This window comes from Pseudophryne corroboree, chromosome 12, assembly GCF_028390025.1.
Source record: "Pseudophryne corroboree isolate aPseCor3 chromosome 12, aPseCor3.hap2, whole genome shotgun sequence".
NCBI classification, from domain to species: domain Eukaryota; kingdom Metazoa; phylum Chordata; class Amphibia; order Anura; family Myobatrachidae; genus Pseudophryne; species Pseudophryne corroboree.
The window spans coordinates 19,985,049-20,008,794 of record NC_086455.1 but is presented as its reverse complement, the minus strand read 5'-3'; the positions used below and the strand labels follow the sequence as shown (position 1 = coordinate 20,008,794).

General features: G+C 49.3%; 1 protein-coding gene across 1 annotated transcript in view; it reads left to right on the top strand.

The window, feature by feature from the left end:
- Positions 1–23,746, top strand: part of LOC134980361 (uncharacterized) — a 118,678-nt gene that overhangs the window by 22,728 nt on the left and 72,204 nt on the right. Inside the window, exons 5-8 of the mRNA XM_063947159.1 lie at positions 12,519–12,655; positions 12,943–13,056; positions 13,805–13,850; positions 20,074–20,097. Coding sequence (XP_063803229.1) covers positions 12,519–12,655; positions 12,943–13,056; positions 13,805–13,850; positions 20,074–20,097 — 321 coding nt within the window. The remainder of the gene's footprint in view (positions 1–12,518; positions 12,656–12,942; positions 13,057–13,804; positions 13,851–20,073; positions 20,098–23,746) is intronic.

Genomic DNA, 23,746 nt, shown 5'->3' with positions numbered 1-23,746 from the left:
TAGTCACCATATCTCTCCTTTTATCTCTACTAGTGCTGACGACACTCTGCAGGGGTTTGGGTTTAGAGGTATAGTGCTGCTGATAATTGTACTGTTAACCTCATACTGCAAGTTATATCATGTCTGCTTCTGAGGGTAACTGTTCTGGGGATGAACCCACTGCCGGTGTTGCTGACGCCACGGGGCCATATGAGGAGAATATAGCAGCTGTGGGCTCTGGTTCTGGAGGCTCTTTGCCCCCCAATGGGACTGTGGCAACGGAGGCACATACTGACCCACCGTGGGCCGCTTTTTCCACGCTTCTGCATACGCTAGTTCTTAAACTAACTACCCCTATGGGACCGCCAATGCCAGTACAACCGTATGTGGTCCCTGCAGCTAACCCGCCGTGGGTGGACGATTTATATGCTCAATTAAAGAAGTTGAACCAGTCCTTGACTACTAAAAAGTCTGACCAAGGCTCGCCTAAGTCCAAGAGGTCCTCTAAGCGAACGCTTCTCTCCTCACAATCCACTGCTGTCACTGACACCTCGTCTGATGAAGACTGCACATATACTGACCCCCTCAGGTTCTGACTTAGATACGGCTGATGGGGAGGGTAGTTCACATGTGGATGTTCCTGATCTTTTGGAGGCTATTAAGTTAATTCTGCAGATTACGGATGATCCCGAGCCATCCGTCCCTCCTAAGAAACCAGATAGGTTCAAGCGTCAGAAGGTGGTTAAGCAAGTTTTACCTCACTCTGACCACCTAGTGGATATATGTCAGGAACCCTGGGAAAACCCGGGTACGAAGTTTGTGCCTCAAAAGAAGATGCTGGCTCGCTATCCCCTCGCGCCATAGCTGTCCAAAAATTGGGAAACGCCTCCTCCAGTGGTTTCACATGTGGCTAGGATGGTGGTTTCCTCAGCTCTACCTGTCACTACCGTCACGTCTCTAAAAGAGCCTACGGATAAACGTGTGGAGGGTTGTTTGAAAGCGATTTACACCCTCACGGGTGCTGCACAAAGGCCCACTATTGCAGCTACATGGGCTGCAGAGGCTATTGAAGCATGGGCCTTGGAGTCAGAAGCTGAAATCTCTTCTGACCATGCTAGACAATGCTTGTCATATATTGTCACAGCTTCTCGATATATTAAAGAGGCGGCTTCTGATGCCGGTATCCTAGCAGCCAAGGCCTCTACTACGTCGGTACTGGCTCGCCGGATATTGTGGCTGAGATCCTGGTCTGTGGATCTGGACTCTAGAAAAACCCTGGAGGTACTCCCTTTCAAGGGAGATATTCTGTTTGGGGAGGACTTAAATAAGATTGTGGCTGACTTGGCTACTGCCAAAACTGCCTGTCTGCCTAATACCACTCCTTCTGTGTCGAAGGCTAAAGGTACGTCCTTTCGTCCTTCAGGTAAAGCAAAAGGTCAGGCGTACCATAAGCAGGCCCGCACTTCCAAACCTGGTAAGCCGAAGACCAAAAGAGCCTGGGCTGCCTGTCAGCCAGCTGCCAAGACCGATAAGCCTACCGCATGACGGGGCAGGGATCCCAGGGTGGGGGGCCGGCTTCTATGGTATACCCAGGAATGGTTGAAGACCACTTCAGATGCTTGGGTACGGGAAGTAGTCACTCGAGGTTACGCAATAGCCTTCAAATGCCGACCCCCTCATCGATTTTGCCAGACAGACGTCCCTTTGGACCAGACAAAGGCAAACACTCTACACTCGGTGGTACAAACCCTCCTGGATACAGGAGTCGTCGTACAGGTGCCTCTTGCTCAGAGGGGCCGGGGGTACTATTCTCCGCTGTTTCTAGTCCCGAAACCGAATGGGTCCTCCCGGCCCATTCTCAACCTCAAGGCATTGAACAGGTTTGTGAAGGTTCCAAGTTCCGTATGGAAACCCTTCGCTCTATAGTTCTGGCCTTGGAACCTGGCCTTGGAACCTGGGGACTACATGGTCTCCCTGGACATACAGGATGCTTACCTGCATATTCCTATAGCAGTGTCACATCAACAATACCTGAGGTTCGCTATTGGCAACCTACATTATCCGTTTCGGGCGTTACCTTTTGGTTTAACAAAGGCTCCGCGAGTGTTCACCAAAGTTATGACGGTGGTACTCCGCCGTCAAGGGGTCAGGATACTGCCATATCTGGATGACTTGTTAATCCTGGCAAATTCCCCAGATCTTCTCCTGCGTCATCTGGATATGACGGTCCGGTTTCTACAAGCCCACAGGTGGCTCATCAACTGGAAGAAATCCTCCCTGGTCCCAGCTCAGAGCATGGTGCACCTGGGAGCGTTGTTGGACACTCACAACCAGAGGTTGTTCTTGTCTCAGGAGAAAGTCCTGAAGATTCAGGACAGGATTCGTTGCTTCCTTTCTCGTCCGCATGTGTTGATACATTCGGCAATGCAGGTGCAGGGCCTAATGGTATCAGCATTCGACATGGTGGAGTATGCTCAATTCCATTCTCGCCCCCTCCAGAAGCAGATTCTAGCCAAGTGGGACGGCCTGCCTCACCGGATCAGATCTCAAATTATCTTTTTGACTCCGAAGGTCCGTCTGTGGCTACACTTGGGGCTCTGGGTCCAACAATTGTGCAGGGGTCGTCCCTTCTGGATATCCAACTGGGTCCTGTTGACGACAGATGCCAGTCTAAGAAGTTGGGGCACGGTGCTGGAGCAACACTCCCTTCAGGGTCGGTGGACCAGGGAGGAATCTCTCCTCTTGATCAACTTTCTGGAATTGCGGGCGGTCTTCAATGCGTTCAACCTGGCCCAGCATTTAATTCAGAACCGTCCTGTTCAAGTACAGTCGGACAATGCCACCACAGTGGCTTACATTAATCATCAAGGCGGCACTCGAACCAGTTTGGCAATGAAGGAAGTCTCACGGATTCTACGTTGGGCGGAACTCCATCTACTGGCCATATCGGCAATATTCATTCCGGGAGTCCTGAATTGGGAAGCGGACTTTCTGAGTCGTCAGGACGTGCATGCCGGCGCGTGGGGCCTCCATCCAGAAGTGTTTCAACTCCTTGTGGAAAAGTGGGGTCTTCCAGACGTGGATCTGATGGCGTCTCGACACAATCACAAGGTTCCGGTCTTCGGAGCAAGGACAAGGGATCCTCAAGCAGCATTCATGGATGCGCTGGCGGTGCCGTGGAGGTTTCGGCTGCCGTATGTGTTCCCTCCGGTGTCACTCCTGCCCAGGGTAATTCGGAAGTTCAAGCAAGAAAAAGGAAATCTGCTTCTCATAGCTCCAGCGTGGCCCAGACTGCACTGGTTCTCAGACCTGCAGGGCCTATCGTCGGAGCGTCCAATTCTACTTCCACAACGCCCAGACCTCCTCGTTCAGGGCCCTTGTGTCTACCAGGACCTAGCCTGGCTGTCTTTGACGGCGTGGCTCTTGAAGCTTCCATCTTGAGGGCTAAGGGTTTTTCTGAAGAGGTCATTAAAACTATGTTGCGGTCCCGGAAACCGGCTTCTGCTCGGATTTACCATAGGGTCTGGCATTCCTACTTTGTTTGGTGCGCATCTAACAATTATGACGCTTCCAAGTTTAGTACAGCCAAGCTTTTGGCTTTTCTGCAGCAAGGCCTAGAGTTGGGCCTGCGTCTGGCCTCCCTAAAGGTTCATATTTCTGCCTTGTCGGTGTGGTTTCAGAGAAAAATTGCGACTTTGCCTGATGTTCATACTCTCACTCAGGGTGTGTTGCGTATCCAACCTCCCTATGTCCCGCCTGTGGCTCCTTGGGACTTGTCGGTGGTTTTGGAGGCGTTGCAGGAGCCTCCATTTGAACCCCTCGGTTCAGCTGACCTTAAGTGGCTTTCCCTTAAGGTGGTGGTCTTGCTGGCTATTGCCTCTGCTAGAAGAGTGTCGGATCTGGGTGCCTTGTCTTGTAGTTCCCCATATCTGATTTTTCACCGTGATCGGGCGGTTCTTAGGACTCTTCCCGGATATTTACCTAAGGTGGTTTCTTCGTTTCACCTTAATCAGGAGATTGTGGTTCCGGCCTTTGTCTCTCCTGATTTGTCTCCCAAAGAGCGGTCTTTGGATGTGGTACGGGCTCTCCGTATCTATGTGAAGAGAACTGCTTCTATCCGAAAAATTGATTCTCTTTGTTTTGTTTGGATTTCACAAACGTGGCTGGCCTGCTCACAAGCAGACCCTGGCCAGATGGATTAGAATGGTGATTGCACATGCTTATGTGAAGGCTGGTCTCTCTGCTCTTGTTCACATTAAGGCCCATTCTACTCGGCCTGTTGGACCTTCTTGGGCGGCCCAACGTGGTGCGACCCTTGAACAATTGGGCAAGGCGGCTACGTGGTCTTCCGGGAACACGTTCATAAGGTTCTATGCCTTCGATACTGCCGCTTCCCAGGATGCTTCCTATGGACGCCGGGTTCTTGTGCCCGCTACAGCGCGTCCCCTCCCATAAGGAACTGCTTTAGGACATCCCCATTGTCCAATCCTTGTGGAGCCCAGTGTACCGCACAGCAGAAAACGAGTTTTATGGTAAGAACTTACCTTTTGTTAAAACTTTCTGCGAGGTACACTGGGCTCCACAAGGCGCCCACCCTGACACACTTAGCTTCTTTGGGTTGGTTTGGCATTAGCCGCTGACACTTCTCTTGTCGTGAGAGTGTGGTATATGTGGCTATTAACTGTTGTCTCTTTTCCTGCTACTGCATTGGGCTGGTTAACTAAAAACTGAGCTCCTGTGCTGGGAGGCGGGGTGATAAAGGAGGCGGCGCTGTGCATTCTGGGAACAGTCAAAGCTTTGAGCCTGTTGGTGCCTCGGATCAAGATCCTATTCTACACCCCATTTTCCAATCCTTGTGGAGCCCAGTGTACCTCGCAGAAAGTGTTTTAACAAAGGTAAGTTCTTACCATAAAACTCGTTTTTCTCTTGAGTCCTAGAGGATGCTGGGGACTCCAAAAGGACCATGGGGTATAGACGGGATCCGCAGGAGCTTGGGCACACTAAAAAGACTTTTACTGGGTGTGAACTGGCTCCTCCCTCTATGCCCCTCCCCCAGACCTCAGTTAGACCTTGTGCCCAGGAGTGACTGGGGACACACTAGGGGAGCTCTACTGAGTTTCTCTGGAAAGACTTTGTTAGGTTTTTTTATTTTCAGGGAGACCTGCTGGCTACAGGCTCCCTGCATCGTGGGACTGAGGGGAGAGAATCAGACCTACTTCTTCTTAGTTAAGGACTATGCTTCTTAAGCTACTGGACACCATTGGCTCCAGAGGGTTCGATCACTTGGTGCGCCTAGCTGCTTGTTCCCGGAGCCGCGCCGTCGCCCCCCTCACAGAACCTGGGTGAGTATTAGAAGATCCGAAGACTTCAGTGACTGCAGAAGACTTCAGTAACGAGGTACGGATCTTCAGTCAGGTCTGGGTTCAATCAGCCCTGGATCCTTGGGTCGTAGACAGTGTCCCAAGGGTACAAGCTGGCAGAAATTATGGTACTTCTGCGCAAGCGAGGGGTCACAATTATCCCGTACTTGGACGATCTCCTGATAAAGGCGAGGTCAAAGGAACAATTGTTAAAGAATGTGGAACTCTCCCTGACCGTTCTGCAACATCACGGTTGGATTTTAAATTTGCCAAAGTCTGTTAATTCCGATGACTCGGCTGCCCTTCCTGGGCATGATCCTAGACACGAAGCTTCAGAGAGTGTTTGTTTCTTCCAGAGGACAAAGCTCTAGAAATACAGACCATGGTCAAGGAGCTGTTGAGACCGATAAGTGTGTAGATTCATCACTGCACTCGAGTGCTAGGGAAGATGGTGGCGGCTTACGAGGCCATTCCGTTTGGCAGGTTTCATGCCAGGGTGTTTCAGTGGGACCTGCTGGACAAATGGTCCGGGTCTCACCTACACATGCACCGAAAAATTTGTCTATCTTCCAGGGCCAGGATCTCTCTCCTGTTGTGGCTGCAAAGCTCTCACCTCCTAGAGGGACGCCGTTTCGGAATCCAGGACTGGGTTCTGCTGACCAGATGCAAGTCTCCGAGGCTGGGCCGCGGTCGCGCAGGGAAGAAGTTTCCAGGGAAAATGGTCAAGCCAGGAATCTTCTCTCCCACCTTCTTTAGGGGTTCCCTGTCCTGATCCAGTCGAACAACATCACAGCAGTGGCGTACGTAAACCGCCAAGGCAGAACAAGGAGCAGGGCGGCAATGGCGGAAGCCACAAGAATTCTCAGCTGGGCGGAACAGCATGTGAGCGCTCTGTCAGCAGTTTTCCTCCCGGGCGTGGACAACTGGGAAGCGGACTTCCTCAGCAGACACGATCTCCATCCAGGAGAGTGGGCTCTTCGTCAAGAGGTGTTTACAGAAGTGACAAGGCGTTGGGGTGTTCCTCAGATGGACATGATGGCGTCTTGCCTCAACAAGAAGCTTCCGAGGTATTGTTCCAGGTCAAGGGAACCCCAAGCCTGTGCAGTGGACGCCCTAGTAACTCCGTGGGTGTTTCATTCGGTGTGTGTGTGTGTTCCCTCCGCTTCCTCTCATTCCAAAGGTGCTGAGGATCATAAGACGAACAAGGGTTCAGGCACTACTCGTCGTTCCAGATTGGCCGCGGAGGGCCTGGTTTCCGGATCTTCAGGAATTACTAGTGGAAGATCCCTGGCCGCTTCCTCTAAGAGAGGACCTGTTACTGCAGGGGCCCTGCCTTTTTCCGTACTTACCGCGGCTGCGTTTGACGGCGTGGAAGTTGAACGCCAGATTTTAGCTCTGAAGGGTATTCCCGGGGAAGTCATCCCCACTCTCCTTAAGGCTAGGAAGGAGGTCTCGGCGAAACATTATCACCGTATTTGGAGAAAATATGTGTCGTGGTGTGAAACCAAAGCTGCTCCTGCGGAGGAGTTTCACTTGGGTCCGTTCCTCCCATTTTATGCAGGCAGGCTTGGATGCGGGCCTGAAATTGGGTTCCATCAAGGTGCAGATTTCAGCTTTATCTATTGTCTTTCAAAAGGAATTGGCCGTCCTTCCTGAGGTTCAGACTTTCGTGAAGGGAGTGCTGCATATCCATCCTCCATTTGTGCCACCTATGGCGCCGTGGGATCTTGAAGTGGTGATGCAGTTTCTTATGTCTCACTGGTTTGAGCCTTTGCGTAAGGTTGAGTTGAAGTTTCTCACTTGGAAAGTGGTCATGCGTTTGGCTCTGGCGTCTGCCAGACAAGTGTCCAAGTTGGCGGCCTTGTCTCACGAGCCCATATTTGATCTTTCATTCGGATAGAGCGGAATTGAGGACTCGTCAACAATTTCTGCCGAAGGTGGTTTCTTCGTTTTACATAAACCAACCTATTGTGGTACCTGTGGCTACAGATGCTGTAGCGGTCCCAAAATCTCTTGACGTTGTAAGAGCTTTGAAAATTTATGTCGCTAGAACGGCTCTTACTAGGAAGACAGAGGCTCTCTTTGTCCTGTATGCTTCCAACAAGATTGGAAATCCTGCTTCTAAGCAAAGAATTGCACGCTGGATTTGTAATACGATTCAGCAAGCTCATTCTTCGGCTGGACTACCATTGCCGAAGTCAGTAAAGGCCCATTCTACCAGAAAGGTGGGCTCATCTTGGGCGGCTGCCCGAGGGGTCTCGGCACTTCAACTTTGCCGAGCAGCTACGTGGTCGGGTTCAAACACTTTTTTGCTAAGTTCTATAAGTTTGATACCCAGGCTGATGAGGACCTCATGTTTGCTCATTCGGTGCTGCAGAGTCGTCTGCACTCTCCCGCCCGGTCTGGAGCTTTGGTATAGACCCCATGGTCCTTTTGGAGTCCCCAGCATCCTCTAGGACGTAAGAGAAAATAGGATTTTAATACCTACCGGTAAATTCTTTTCTCCTAGTCCGTAGAGGATGCTGGGCGCCCGTCCCAGTGCGGACTGTTCTTTGCAGTTGTATTGATACTGGTTACTTGTGGTTACACGTGGTTTTTGTATCAGTTATGTTCAGCTTGTTGCTGTTGTTCGTTCATACTGTTATCTGGTTTCATGCTACTCCAGTCGTACGGTATGTTTGTGGTGTGGGCTGGCATTTTTTTATCGCCCTTAGTTAACGAAAATCCTTTCCTCGAAATGTCAGTCTCTCCTGGGCACAGTTCCTATAACTGAGGTCTGGGGGAGGGGCATAGAGGGAGGAGTCAGTTCACACCCAGTAAAAGTCTTTTTAGTGTGCCCAAGCTCCTTTGGATCCCGTCTATACCCCATGGATCCTTTTGGAGTCCCCAGCATCCTCTACGGACTAGGAGAAAAGGATTTTACCGGTAGGTATTAAAATCCTATTATTATTTTTTTTATACAGATACTCTTAGTTGCATAGAGATGTGCGAGTGCCACAAACCCCAGTGATCGGTGTACACTAGCAGTGTAGTTTTCTCATACGTCCTAGAGGATACTGGGGTCCACGTTAGTATCATGGGGTATAGAAGGGTCCACTAGGAGCCTTGGGCACTTGAAGAAATCAATATTGTGCACTGGCTTCTCCCTCTATACCCCTCCTACCAGACTCGGTTTAGAAAATGTGCCCGGAGGAGTCGGTCACGCTTGGGGAAACTCCTGAAGAGTTTTCTGCATTTATTTGTTATGTTTTGTTTTCAGGCAGGGCTGGTTGGCACCAGCCTGCCTGCTTCATGGGACTTAGTGGGAGAACGGCCCAACTTCCTGAATAGTTAATGGTCCTGTTTCTCCGCTGACAGGACACTGAGCTCCTGAGGGAGTCATTTGCAAGCTGTGGGAGGGTACGCTCGCCGCCACCCCTAACAGAGCCAGAAGATAGAGTGGTGAGTACATTGCCGGCGTCCCAGTTAGCGGGTTGCTGGCGGGAATGGTGGCACAAGGGTAGGAGCGCAGCACTGCTGCAGGCTGCGCTCCGGGGGCTCAGTAAGGTGATACACTTGGATGTGTCCATGCTGTGAGGCAGGCGCGCTGAGCCACCAATGAAACCTAGATCTGGCCACTTGCCTAACACTGGAAAAACACTGTTCTACAGCATTCAAAGGCAATAAGGGTAATCCCAGAAAACCAGCAGCTGCAGGTTCTCAGGAACAGGCCTACGGATCTGCTTCCTCAAAGCCTTCAGCATGATGGTGGACCACACTGCCTGGAAGACAGGCAGGTGGGAGCCCGGTTACGTTATTTCAGTCACATTTGGACAACATCTTGCCTGGATCACAGACCTTGTCGCCCAGGGATACAGACTGGAGTTTTAGTAACTCCCACCTCACAGATTCTTCAAATCAGGCTTACAAGCTTCTCCAGAAGCAAGTATGACTTTACAGGCAGCCATTCAAAAACTGGTACAGTCTCAGGTCATTGTCCCAGTTCCACCTCCACTACAAACCAAGGGTTATTAATGTTTGTGGTTCCGAAACCGGACTGTTCGGTGAGGCCCATCTTAAACCTCCAAATCACTAAACCCGTACTTGCGGGTGTTCAAGTTCAAGATGGAGTCCCTGAGATCGGTGATCTCGGGTCTGGAGGAAGGGGAATTTCTGGTGTCTCTGGACATCAAGGATGCGTACCTTCATGTTCTGATTTGGCTGCCTTATCAGGCTTATCTAAGGTTTGCACTACAGGACTGTCGCTACCAGTACCAGGCCCTGACATTTGGCCTCTCCACGGCTGAGGGGATTTACCAAGGTAATGGCAGAAATTATGTTTCTCCTCCGCAAGTAGGAAGTGAACAGAATACCGTACCTGGACGACCTGCTGATCGAAGCACCATCCAGGGAGAGGTTGTTGGACAGCATTGTCCTCTCAACCCGGCTACTCCAGGATCACGGGTGGATTCTGAACCTACCAAAATCCCACCTGGAACTAACACAGAGGCTTCCGTTCCTAGGGATGATCCTGGATACGGAGGTACAGAAGGTGTTCCTTCCACTGGAAAAGGCGTTTGGTAATCCAGTCGATGGTGCAGGATGTTCTCAAGCCAACCCAGATATCTGTGCATCTCTGCATTCGCCTTCTGGGGAAGATGGTTGCCTCTTACGAGGCTTTGCAGTACGGAAGGTTTCATGCAAGGCCCTTCCAGCTGCATCTGTTGGACAAATGGTCCAGATCGCATCTTCACATGCACCAGAGGATATGTCTGTCGCCAAAAGCCAGGATTTCTCTTCTGTGGTGGCTTCAGACTTCTCACTTGACTGAGGGTCGAAGGTTCGAGATTCAGAATTGGATTCTGCTGACCACAGACGCAAGCCTCAGAGGTTGGGGAGCAGTCACCCAGGGGGATAGGTTCCAAGGGAAATGGTTAAATCAGGAAGCCATTCTTCCGATCATCATTCTGGAACTAAGGGCCATATACAACGCCATTCTACAGGCAGCACATCTTCTTCAAGATCACGCCATTCAGGTTCAGTCGGACAATGTGACGGCAGTATTGTAGATAAACCGACAGGTCGGAACGAACAGCAGAGCAGCAATGTCAGAGGTAACAAGAATACTCCTCTAGGCGGAAAGACACGCGGTGACGCTGTCGGCAGTCTTCATTCCGGGAGTGGACAACTGGGAAGCGGACTTCCTCGGCAGAAACGACCTCCAGGTGTTCGAGTCCTTTACGCGTCTGTGGGGGATTCCACAGATAGTCATGATGGCCTCTCGTTTCAACAAGAAGCTAAAGCGGTGTTCCAGGTCGAGGGACCCACAAGCAGTAGGCTCTGGTGACTCCATGGGTCTACCAGATGGTTTACATGTTCCCACCTCTTCCATTGATCCCAAGAATTCTCAAAAGAATAAAAAGGGAAAAGGTTCAAGCAATTATCAGTGCTCCGGATTGGCTAAGAAGGGCCTGGTATGCGGATCTTCTGGAGGACCCGTGGCCTCTTCCTCTTCGAGAGGACCTTCTACAACAGGGGCCGTTCGTCTATCACGACTTACCGCAGCTACGTTTTATGGCATGGAAGTTGAGCGTCAAATTCTAGCCCGGAATGGCATCCTGGACAGGGTTATTCCAACGTGTAAACATTACCATCGTATTTGGAAAAAATACGTCTCGTGGTGAGTACAGGAAAATTCCTGCAGTGAATTTAATCTGGGACATTTTCTCCTTTTTTCTACAGTCAGGTGTAAATGTGGGCCTACTTTTGGGCTCCTTGAAAGTCCAGATTTCGGCCTTGTCCATTTTCTTCCAGAAGCAATTGGCTTCCCTCTCTGAGGTTTAGACGTTCTTGAAGGGTGTTCTGCACATCCAACTGCCCTTTGTGCCTCCCACGGCACCTTGGTATCTTAAAGTGGTGATCGAACTGGTTTGAACCTTTTACAGGAGGTTGACGTAAAGTTTCTTACGTGGAAGACTGTTACACTGTTGGCCTTGGCTTCCGCAAGGCTTGTGTCCGAACTGGGGGCGTTGTCTCATAAAAGCCCCTTATTGATTTTTCATGAGGATAGAGCTGAACTCGGAACTAATCAGCCTCCGCACTCTCCCACCCGGTTTGGGAGCTTTGGTACATCCCTAGGGTGCTAATGTGGACCCCAGTATCCTCCTAGGACGTAAGAGAAAATAGGATTTTAATTACCTACCGGTAAATCCTTTTCTTGTAGTCCGTATTGGATACAGGGCGCCCGACCAGTGCTTCGTGTTTCCTGCACTGTTGCTTCGTTAAGTGTTGGTTCAGCTGTTGCTGTTCAAGTTTGGTTAGCTTGGCTTTCCTCTTGTTTGTGTGTGCTGGTTCGAATCTCACCACTGTTATGTTACATCCTTCCTCAGGATATGTCGGTCTCCTCGGGCACAGTTTCTAGACTGAGTTTGGTAGGGGGGGCATAAAGGGAAGAGCCAGTGCATACTATTGATTTTCTTAAAGTGCCCAAGGTTCCTAGTGGACCCGTATATACCCCATGGTATTAATGTGGACCCCAATATCCTTTACGGACTACGAGAAAAGGATTTACCAGTAGATAATTAAAATCCTATTTTCTCGCTTCTTGTCATTTTAGAGGTGCATGTTTTTTGGGGGGAAAAGGCACTTTGCCGTGGCTTAAACTGGGTCATACTAGGCGATGTATCGTCCGTTTGAGTGATTAGCTGATACAGTGCTAGAGGGTTGGCGGGTGTATGCAAAGGATATATCTGAGAATGATGTTGATCAGACGTATTGCGCCGGTTGTGCAGCACACCTGATGGTTGATATATGTTCAGATATATCTGCGCATCTGGCTGTGCTTCCGGGCGATACACTGACCGCTGTATACTTGCTACAGGGGCTGACGTCACGGCTGGACGGGCAAATGCAGATCCCCGCCCAGCTGGATGGCAGGAACAAAGCATTCAGCTGCCGATCTGTAAATGTATATGCTTACCTGGATCAGCTGCTCAGTTTGACAGTGGCTCCGTCGGCGCAATGCGTACCCAGGATTATCAACGAGGACCCTGGCGTGCCAAGGGGGGCTATTTGTTGTGCCTAGTGCAAAGATATATGAGGACACATCTGTACGTCTACTGTCCCATGAAAACATTACTGGTCTGGGCTGATGCCAGTGACACTATAAAGTCTTATTTATTTGGTCTCTTTTTCCACCAGGTCTTGAATTCATCATCCAGTATGCCCCGGATGTAAAGGGGGTCCTTACGTATCATTGCGAACTGTGCAACGTTTTTTTTAAAATTAACCAGAGCTTTAGCCATATTACTGGATCTAGTCATCGGCTTATGTACTTGGTAAGTGCATTGTCTGTTGTGTTTGGCTAAGGTGAAAGCACCTTTTTATTATGTATATGTTTTAGTGGAATGCAGTTGAGATCCCGCCGTTCATAATGCCGACGGCAGAATCCCGACCGCTAAAAATGCCGGCAGTCTGAATACCGACACGTAGGTACTATTCCCGCTCGTGGGTGTCCACGACACCATTAGGGTGGGAATAGAACCCGTGGCGAGTGCAGTGAGCCCGCAACTTTCCATATGTTACCGCAGAAAAATGGCAGGTGGTTGTTTTTTTTCTATTTCAGAAAACAAAGGGTTTCGAGGAAAAGACTCTTCACTTTAAGACCGTGCAGCAATATGAAGAATTTGTGAGGAGGTGCAAGTTTGCTGAGAAATTTTGGGGAAGTAATAAGATAAAGGTGTGTGTCCATACTTTCATCATTAAAGGCTGCTGTATAGCCGATTGGTTGCCATGGGCAACGTCACCCCTAGTTCACTTCTCCACTCTTTTCACTGCTTGATACATCTCCCCCTAGGAATCCAAAAATGAATCTGTCCTGACTAGCAGATCTAGAAGGGATTATTTTTATAAAGTGTCTCTAATTTCTATTACATATTTACATAATCATAGTCCTAGTTCTAGCGTATACCCATGGGTTAGTACCAATGAAGTGTGTGATGAAAGAGGAGGAGGGAGGGCCAGGTTTACATTGTAAAATGGAATGGGTAATTGGGGAGATAAAAGGAGAATAGAGAAGGAGGAGGGAGGACCGGATTAGGCACAGATCCGGTAGGCTAGGATCCAGAAACGAGGTTTGAGGAAGCATTGGATGTTGGGAGAGAGACTGATAGAATGATGGAGAGTGTTATTGGTTAGGGGCAGTGCGACAAGAGGATTGCCCAAGGACGCACAAACTCAATTATTGCAGTATTTCCTACAGAACCAATATGTGGGTATCTCAGAACTTGCGTAGTCTCAATTTCTTTTTGTGTATTTAAATGGAACACAAGCTAAACAATGCTATGTTGGCATGTTAAAATGGAAATCTTGCTCTTAATCTGTGCAGTCTCTTTTGCTAATTAGAATATCCATTAATAAAAGCAGGAGATAATTGCATGAGTGTCTCTGTTGATTACGAATATTTTTCTCTTCTGAACACTTACTAGGTGGTAGAAGAGCTTGCTCCAATACCAGCCAATGCACAAGCTAAAGGTAAGTTTTACCTCTTCGTCTTTGTATTTCTCCCCCCCGCCCTTAATGTATAATGCATTGACTCACGATCATTAATATGTGTGGCTACATACACCATACAAGAGCTGAAAGGGCATCATTTTAAGTGTAACCTAACAATCAAACCACATATGCTTTAGTTATTTGCGCTATTGTTGTTTTCGTTTTGTTCTGAAAGAGTTTAGTAGTTACTGTGTCCTGCTGCCATATTTCTGCAAGAGCCATCTCCAAATCTCACATGATCAGTAGTTTATTGTGCAGATTTTATCCTTTCATCCCTCTGGGTAGACTGTATTTCTCTTACGTCCTAGAGGATGCTGGGGTCCATTTTAGTACCATGGGGGTATAGACTTGTCATTTGGGAGCCACTGGCACTTTAAGAGTTTAATAGTGTGGACTGGCAGCCTCCTTCTATACCCCTCCTAGCAGACTCTGTTTAGAAAATGTGCCCGGAAGAGCCGGTCACAGCTAGGGGGAGCTCTTATGAGTTTTTCTAGTTTTTATTATTTTCTGAGTTTGTAAGGTTACAGGCAGACTGCTGGCAACAGCCTCCCTGCTTTGTGGGACTTAGGGGGGAGTAGGAACCAACTCTTGAAGTTAGTGGTTCTCTATCTCCGCTGACAGGACACTGAGTTCCTGAGGGTGCTGATCGCAAGACCACGAGGCGACCGCTCACTCCCGCAGCACGGCCGCCACCCCCTAACAGAGCCAAAGGAGTGGTGAGTACAGCGCCGGCGGCCCGGTTAGCAGGTCGCTGGCGGGAATGGCGGCACAAGGGTGGGAGCGCAGCAGACAAAGTATATAGGCGCTTGAGGGGCGTTCTGGGCCAGCACAATTCACTCTAAACTGGTCACTTTGCTAACAGGAGCTAATCCCTGCTGTTGGCAACAAACACCTCAGGCCAGTATAAACAACTTAGTGCGGAAAGCTGCGTGCCATTGCAAGGGGCGGGGCTTCCTCTCATAGCGGATCCTCAACTCGCCAGCACCATTTTTTCCTTGCAGATCAAAGCAAGATACGCTGCCCTCCAGATAACTCCAGCTATACCTCTGCGGTACCAGGGTGTTATAGGCAGGGGGGGGAAGGGGGTGGGGGGGTGAGATAGGAGAGTAGTGGAGTGTGATAACTGTGCTAATTACCCTATTAAGGTTAGTTAGTCAGCGCCGGGACTTTTATCATCATAACTGCCTGTTGGGGCGCTGTGTGGCTGGCTCCTTTATACTCTGTGACTCTCTGAAGGTACTCTGGGGGAAACTGTGTCTGACATTTTCCTGTGGGTGTAAGTGTGTATATCTCGCGTTACCATGTCTCAGAACTCTGTGTCCTGTGCTGCAGAGTGTGTATCTTCTCCTGAAGAGTCTATTCCAAGTACTCAGGACTGCAATATTCTTTCCCTGCCCTCTGAATCTGAACCCAATGGGTGGTTTCTTTGAGGGGAATGATTTCAACTAGGTGGTCGCATACAGAGAAAGAAACAGTTTTTGAAAAAATCTGTAGAGGGTTTGACATACTCAAGCCCCGCTACTGCGTCGATGGCAGAGATGATGCTGCTCCTCCACAAGCAGGGAGTGAACATAACTCCATGTCTGGACGATCTGCTGATAAAAGCATCTTCCAGGTAGAAGCTGTTACAGAGTATTGCTCTCTCAATTCGACTACTCCCAGGATCATGGGTGGATCCTGAACTTTCCAAAGTCTCACATTTGGAGCCGACAAGGAGGCTGTCCTTCCTGGGGATGATTCTCGACACGGAATTGCAGAGGGTGTTTCTACCGGTGGAGAAAGCGTTGGTGATCCAAGCAATGGTCCGGGATGTCCTGAAGCCAGCCCGGGTATCGGTTCATCAGTGCATTCGCCTTCTGGGGAAGATGGTGGCCTCCTACAAGGCTCTACAGTACGGAAGATTCCACGCACGGTCCTTCCAACTGGATCTCCTTGACAAATGGTCGGGATCACATTTTCACATGCACCAGCGGATACGCCTGTCGCCGAAAGCCAGAATTTCACTCCCCTGGTGGCTGCAAACTTCTCACCTTCTCGAGGGCCACAGGTTTGGGATTCAGAATTGGATCCTTCTAACCACGGATGCAAGTCTCATAGGTTGGGGAGCAGTCACCCAAGGGGAAAACTTCCAAGGAAAGTGGTCAAGTCTGGAATCAATCCTTCCGATAAACATTCTGGAAATAAGGGCCGTATACAACGGCCTTCTACAAGCGGCACGTCTTCTTCTGTAAGATCAGGCCATTCAGGTTCAGTCGGACAATGTAACTGCAGTGTCCTACATAAATTGACAGGGCCGGAACGAATAGCAGAGCAGCAATGTCAGAGGTAACAAGAATCCTCCTCTGGGCAGAAAAGCACGAGGTGGCGCTGTCTGCAATCTTCATTCCGGGAGTGGACAACTGGGAAGCGGACTTCCTCAGCAGACACCATCTCCATCCGGGAGAATTAGGAGGTGTTCGCCGAGGTAACAAGTCGATGGGGCGTACCTCAGATAGACATGATGGCCTCCCGCCTCAACAAGAAGCCTCTGAGGTAGGTACTGTTCCAGGTCGAGAGACCCACAAGCAGTGGCGGTGGACGTTACACTGAGTGTATGTGTTCCCTAAAATTACACTCATCCAAAGGATTCTCAAACTAATAAAAAGAACAAGAGTTCAGGTGATCCTCATTGCTCCGGACTGGCCACGAAGGGCTTGGTATGCGGATCTGCGGGAATTGCTCCAGGAGGATCCGAGGCCTTTTCCTCTTCGCGAGGACCTTCTTCAACAAGGGCCGTTCGCTTATCAAGACTTACCGCGGCTACAATTGACGGCATGGAGGTTGAACTCCAGATTTTAGCTCGGAAGGGCATTCCGACAAAAGTCATTCCTACCCTGATACAGGCCAGGAAGGGAGTTACGTCTAAACATTATCATCTGATTTGGCAAAAGTATGTGTCTTGGTGTGAATCCAAGAAGTTTCCTACGGTGGAGTTTCAACTAGGACGGGCTCTCCTCTTTCTGCAAGCAGGTGTGGATGTGGGCCTACGCTTGGGCTCCATAAAAGTCCAGATTACAGCCTTGTCCATTTTCTTCCAGAAACAATTGGCTGCTCTCCCTGATGTTCAGACTTTCTTGACGGGTTCTGCACATCCAACCGCCCTTTGTGCCTCTTACGGCACCTTGGGATCTTAATGTGGTGCAGCAGTTCCTGCAATCGGATTGGTTCGAGCTCTTACAGGAGGTTGATGATGATGGTTGAAGTTTCTTACTTGGAAGGCGGTCACACTGTTTGCATATGCGAGGCGTGTCAGAATTAGGGGCATTTGTCCTGCAAGAGTCCCTACTTGATTTTCCATGAAGATAGGGCTGAGCTCAGAACGCGTCAGCAATTTCTTCTAACGGTTGTATCAGCTTTTCATAGCAACTAACCTATTGTGGTGCCAGTGGCTACTGACTCCTCAATTACCTCAAAGTCCTTGGATGTTGTGAGGGCTTTGAAGATTTTTGTGAAGAGAACTTCTCGTCGCAGAAAGTCAGATGCTCTGTATGTCCTTTTATGATCCCAACAAGGTTGGGTGTCCTGCCTCTAAGCAGACAATTTTCTCACTGGATCAGGTTTACTATCCAGCATGCTTATTCTATGGCAGGCTTGCCGTGTCCAAAATCTGTTAAGGCCCACTCTACTTGTAAAGTGGGTTATTCCTGGGCGGCTGCCCGGGTGTCTCTGCTTTGGAGCAGCTACTTGGTCAGGTTCGAACACGTTTGCTAAGTTCTACAAGTTCGAAACTTTGGCCTCTGAGGACCTTAAGTTTGGTCTATCTGTTCTGCAGGAACCTCCGCACTCTCCCTCCTGTACTCGGAGCTTTGGTACATCCCCATGGTACTAAAATGGACCCCAGCATCCTCTAGGACGTAAGAGAAAATTAGGGGTTTAATTACCTACCGATTACATCCTTTTCTCGTAGTCCATAGAGGATGCTGGGCATCCGCTCAGTGCTTCGTTTTCCTGTATCGTTACTTGGTTCAGTCGCTGCTGGATCGTTTCAAGTTGGTTAGCTTGGCTTTCCTTTTATGTGTGAGCTGGTGTGAATTTCACATCTGTGTATTTCCTTCTCTCGAAGTATGTCAGTCTCCTCGGGCACAGTTTCTAGCCTGAGTCTGGTAGGAGGGACATAGAGGGAGGAACCAGCCCACACTATTAAACTCTTAAAGTGCCCATGGCTCCCAAGGGACCCGTCGATACCCCATGGTACTAAAATGGACCCCAGCATCCTCTACGGACTACGAGAAAAGGATTTACCGGTAGGTAATTAAAATCCTATTTTCTCTTTCACCCAGTCTGGGGGGGCAATGGGCTATGGGGTTGTTTGACGGGACCGTAGGAACTTGCGCTTAATTAGACTAGTATAACTTTAAGAGTAGTTTCTCCTCCCCTCTGAACTCCTTTAAAAAATGGCCCGAGAATGATAATGAAAAAATCCAAATGGCCCTTGGTAGAAAAAAGGGTACCCACCCCTGCTGTAGAGGGTAGCAGTTTGACACGCAGGCTTAGCGTCATCTTGCAGGTTAATCCGCGGCTTCCCTCTTCATGCGCAGGGAATTTCACTTGTGTTTGTGCCCAGGGGGAGCAAGAGAGGGCACTGGAGGGATTAGCAGGCTGCACGACCTGACTCCTCTCCCCCTCCCCCCTCCTGTGGTGACGGCAGCCGTCTCTGCCTGTGGAATGGTCGCAAGAAAGGAGGACAATACTCATTGAGTATACTTGATTGCTGATTCTATGTATACACGGTTTATTAACCAGCTATGCTTGTTCAGATCTGCGCTGCAAGTGCCTCTCCCCTCTACATGATCTTACTCTTGGCTCCTGATCAAGTTTGCTTGTACCTTCCCCCCCCCCCCCCGCACAGGTAAAACAGGGCTAGTGCACGTCAAAAGCAGGGGTGTGGCTTCATAGGGAAAGGGCGTGGCCACTGTTGTGCACCCAGTAGATGTGACCCCTAGTAGCGCCGCTTACAAACACACAAATACTAGCCCCGGGCCCCTGCCTCTAGTGCTGCCGGCTGCAGTGGGCGCCCACATGGCGCCTGATGCAGCTTGGGTGCGGCTAGGCGGCAGATGCCTAAGGGGTGACTGCGGCTTTGCCCGCAGGCTGCAGGGCCCCCGCTCGGCTTGCCCGTGCCTAGATCCGCTCCGGTAGCTAATACAGGAGACTTAGCGTGCGAGATGCGCTATTCTCCTGAGTTCTTGAGCCTCTGTAGACATGTGTATTGTACTCTACTCAGACTGCTTGGGTTCTTATGTGCCACCCCCACTGAAAGAATAAATAATAGCGCCCCACTGAATGAAAAAATAAATAACCATGCCCCCCCCCCCCCCCCCCAATAAATGAAGAAATAAAGAATAGCGCCCCATTGAATTAAGAAATAATAGCAACCCCCCCCCAATTGAATGAAGAAATAGCAAACGCCCCCCAAATTGAATGAAGAAATAATAGCGAGCGCCCCCCCCCAATTGAATGAAGAAATAGAGCGCCCCCCCCCCCCATTGAATGAAGAAATAGCGCGCGCCCCCCCTATTGAATGAAGAAATAGCGCGCCCCCCCATTGAATGAAGAAATAGCCCCCCCCATTGAATGAAGAAATAGCCCCCCCCCATTGAATGAAGAAATAGCGCCCCCCCATTGAATTCAGAAATAGCGTGCCCCCATTGAATGAAGAAGAAATAGAGCCCCCCCAGTTGAATAAAGAAGAAATAGCGACCCCCCCATTGAATGAAGAAGAAATAGCGCATCCCCTCCCCCCCATTGAATGAGGAAATATTGGTTCCCCCCCAGACCCCCAACCCCATTGAGTGAGTAAATAGTTCCCCTTACTGAATGAATGAATATGCTGGCCATCAACAGTGGTACCAAGGCATAGCTATTCAACATGCAGCCCTCCATCTGCTGTGGAACTACACATGTTAGCATGTCTTAATACCAAAACTGGGGCAGGGCATGATGGGATGTGTAGTTTCACAGCAGCTGAAGGGCCCCATGTTGAATACCCCTGCCATAGGGTAACTAAACCAAGGGCAATATCCTAAGGCTGATATCTTATTTTGGGCATGTTGGCAACTTTTGTCTGAAACCAGCATGATGTATAATACACGTCTTTGTTTTTCCCATCCTATGAATATCGCATAATTGATTCTTTTTGTTCTGTTTCTGTTTTCTTCTTCAGATGGACAGAGTCCAACCTTTCTAGGTAATTTCTACCCATCCATGTTTTCATGTCACCGGGTTTTCTGAAGGGAGGGGGTAGGGTTACCGTGCACACAGTGCCTCTCCGGGTGCCGAAAGCCAGTCAGTCATGTAAGCCCACCCCCAAATGGTACAGCCCTCCCCTACACAGGTCTCCCAGTGACGCAGGGAAACGCTAATCTCTTGGCGGCCCTGAGGGCAATAGTAATCCATGTTAAAATGTTTCTGGATAATAAAAACAAACACAGTGCTCCCTTTTTACTTAATACATCCAAAGTATCTATAATTTCTGTAGCATCCATAAGGGATATTGGGGACAGAATTAGTATGATGGGGTATAGACGGGTCCAAAGGAGCCAGTGCACTTTAAATTTCTTCCGCTGAGTGTGCTGGCTCCTCCCCTCTATGCCTCCTCCGACAGCCCAGTTTAGAAAAAAGTGCCATCAGGAGAGTGGTTGCACACTCTGAAGAAAAGCGAGTTCCAGGGAGCTTCTATTGCTCCATATAGATCGCACTATCCAACTTCTGTCTCACCACGGGTGGATCCTCAATCTGCAGAAGTCCCACCTGGAACCATCTCAGAAGCTCCTGTTTCTGGGGATGCTACTGGATACTGTAGCGCAGAAAGTGTTCCTCCCAGAGGAAAAAGTGAGAACACTTCAAGAAATGGTTCGAATAGTGCTCCGACCTGCTCGAGTCTCCGTTCATCTCTGCATAAAATTGTTGGGAAAGATGTTGGCCTCGTACGAGGCGATTCAATTCGGAAGGTTTTATGCCAGACCTGTCACGAACCGATCACTCACCTCTGCGGGTTCTGGGGTCCGTTCGTTGCCGGCGCGGTTGCTCGCAGTGCTGTGCAGCCATGTGGGGATGTGGCGTGGTCAGCGGCAGAGGTGATGCAGGTTCTGCGAGTGCGGGGACCAAATCGCCAAAGGCACCGCTGTGTGTCTGCAGTATAGGAGGCGGCCATGCTGGAGACCAAATGAGCACTTGTGAAACACCTGTGGGTAAGTGTTAGCCAATCCCGTGCTTGTGCTGCCTTTAAGTAGGCTGGGATTATGTTGCTCTGAGCCAGTGCTTTGTTGTATCTACTCTATGCCCTAGCTCTGTGGATTTTCCATGTGATTCCAGTGGTCCAGATATCGCCTCTGCTCCCAGAGGTCGGCCTGCAGCCTTCACTGCAAAAGATCCACCAGCTCCCTGCTGTGCTGTCAGTCAATTGCTCTCCCAGTGGCAACAAGTGAATTTCCAGAGTCTTGTGAGAGCTTACCCTGTCTGCCTGCTTCAATCACACAGCCTTTGGAAGATTCTATTAAACTCAGGTGCTCGTTTAATCAGCTCAGCTTAACCCATTCATCACCATTGTCGTCTGCTGCAGTTTCACAGTGTTCTCTTCACAACTCGCAAGTATTCCATTCAGTATTTTTTTTTTTTTTTTGCGGCAATCAAGGACAATTCTTCACAGCCTTCCAGTTTAATCTTTAATACCAAGTCTCTGCAGTTATTCATTTATGTCTGCAATATCCAGTTAACACTCCTTACAGTTTGGCACCAATCATTGCTTCATTTGGATAATTCGTCAAAAAAAAAAAAATATATATATATATATATATATATGTGTGTGTGTGTATGTATATATATATATATATATATATATATATATATATATATATATATATATATATATATATATATATATATATATATATATATATATATATATATTTATGTATATATATTATGTATATATATATATTATGTATGTGATTAATAATTTGTCATTTAACGCCTTACTGGAATTGTTGCCTTTAATAAATATATGAAACTGAACTTTCTTCGTCGTCCCTGCTTTCATCATTCCCCAGCACCTACACCTTTGGTTGGTCCAGGGTTAACGGATTTACAAAAACACTCGGCCCTGACAAGACCCTTCCAATTGGACATCCTTAACAAGTGGTCCGGTTCCTATCTTCAGATGCACCGGATGATTCAACTGTCACCCCCAGGCCAGGATTTCTCTACTGTGGTGGCTACAGTCTTCCAACCTTTTGGAAGGTCGACGCTTTGGGATTCAGGATTGGATCCTCCTCATGACTGATGCGGGTCTAAGAGGATGGGGAGCGATCACCCAGGGGGCACAGTTCCAGGGCAGGTGGTCTGCCCAAGAGGCCCTACTTCCGATCAACATTCTGGAGCTTTGGGCCACCCACAATGCTCTGCTTCAGGCGTCTTCTCTACTACTGGATGGGGCGATCCAGGTGCAGCCGGACAACGCCACAGCAATGGCGTACATCAATCGACAAGGAAGGGCAAACGGCAGAGCCTGCATGCAAGAAGTGTCAAGAATACTCCTCCGGGCAGAAAGAAATGCAAGAGCGCTGTCCGCAATCTTCATTCCGGGAGTGGATAACTGGGAGGCGGACTACCTAAGTCGCCACGACCTCCACCCGGGGAGTGGGGACTACACCCTCAAGTGTTCCAACTGATCGACAGGTGGGGTTGCCCACAGATCGATTTGATGGCCTCTCGTCTCAACAAGAAGCTTCACTGCTATTGCTCACGAACCAGGGACCCTCAGGCAAGTGCAGTGGATGCATTGACTTCGCCTTGGCCTTACCAGCTGGTCTACCTGTTTCCTCAGATTCCTCTGATCCTAAGGGTGCTGAAGCAGATCAGACATCGGAGTGGAAGCAATCTTGATTGCCCCGTATTGGCCCCGAAGAGCGTGGTACACTGCTCTCCTGGATTTGTCCGTAGAGGACCATTGGCCTCTACCACTAAGAAAGGATCTTCTTCAACAAGGACCGTTCGTCTACCCGGACTTACGGCAGCTTCGTTTGACGGCATGGAAGTTGAGCGGAACATCCCAGCACACAAAGGGCTTTCCGAAAAGTCATTGCCACTATGGTACAAGTCAGAAAACCTGTGACATCAAAATACTATCATCATATCTGGCGGAGATATGTCTCGTGGTGCGAGGAACGCACATATCCCTCTGCAGAATTCCACTTGGGAAGGTTCCTCCGTTTCCTGCAGGCTGGAGTGGATAAAGGCTTGCGTCTGGGATTCCATCTTTTTTCAGAAGAAATTGTCTTTCTTGCCGGAAGTTCAGACCTTCTTGCAAGGAGTGCTTCACATACAACCTCCTACGGCACCTTGGTATCTGGATGTAATGTTAAGCTTTCTACGGTCCTCCTGGTTTAAACCTCTGACGACGGTAGAAGATAAGTACCTCGTGTAAAACGGTGATGTTGGTGGCCCTGGCTTCTGCTAGGCATGTCTCAGAATTGTGGGCCTTGTTGTGCAAAAGTCCGTACTTTGGTCTTTTACGAGAAGAGAGCGGAGCTCAGGACTAGACAGCAGTTCCTGCTGAAGGTGGTCTCCGCGTTTCACTTGAATCAACCTATTGTGATTCCGTCTGGTTCTGACACTGCTGCTCTTCCAGAGGCATTGGATGCTGTACGAGCCTTGAAAATCTATGTCAAGAGGATGGCTCGGATCAGAAAGATGGATTCCTTGTTCATGCTCTATGATGCGCAAAAAAAGTGTTGCCCTGCTTCAAAGCAGTCCATTGCTCGTTGGATTAGGCTTACTATCCAACAAGCCTATGCATCGTCGGCCTTACAGGTTCCCCAGTCTCTGAAGGCCCACTC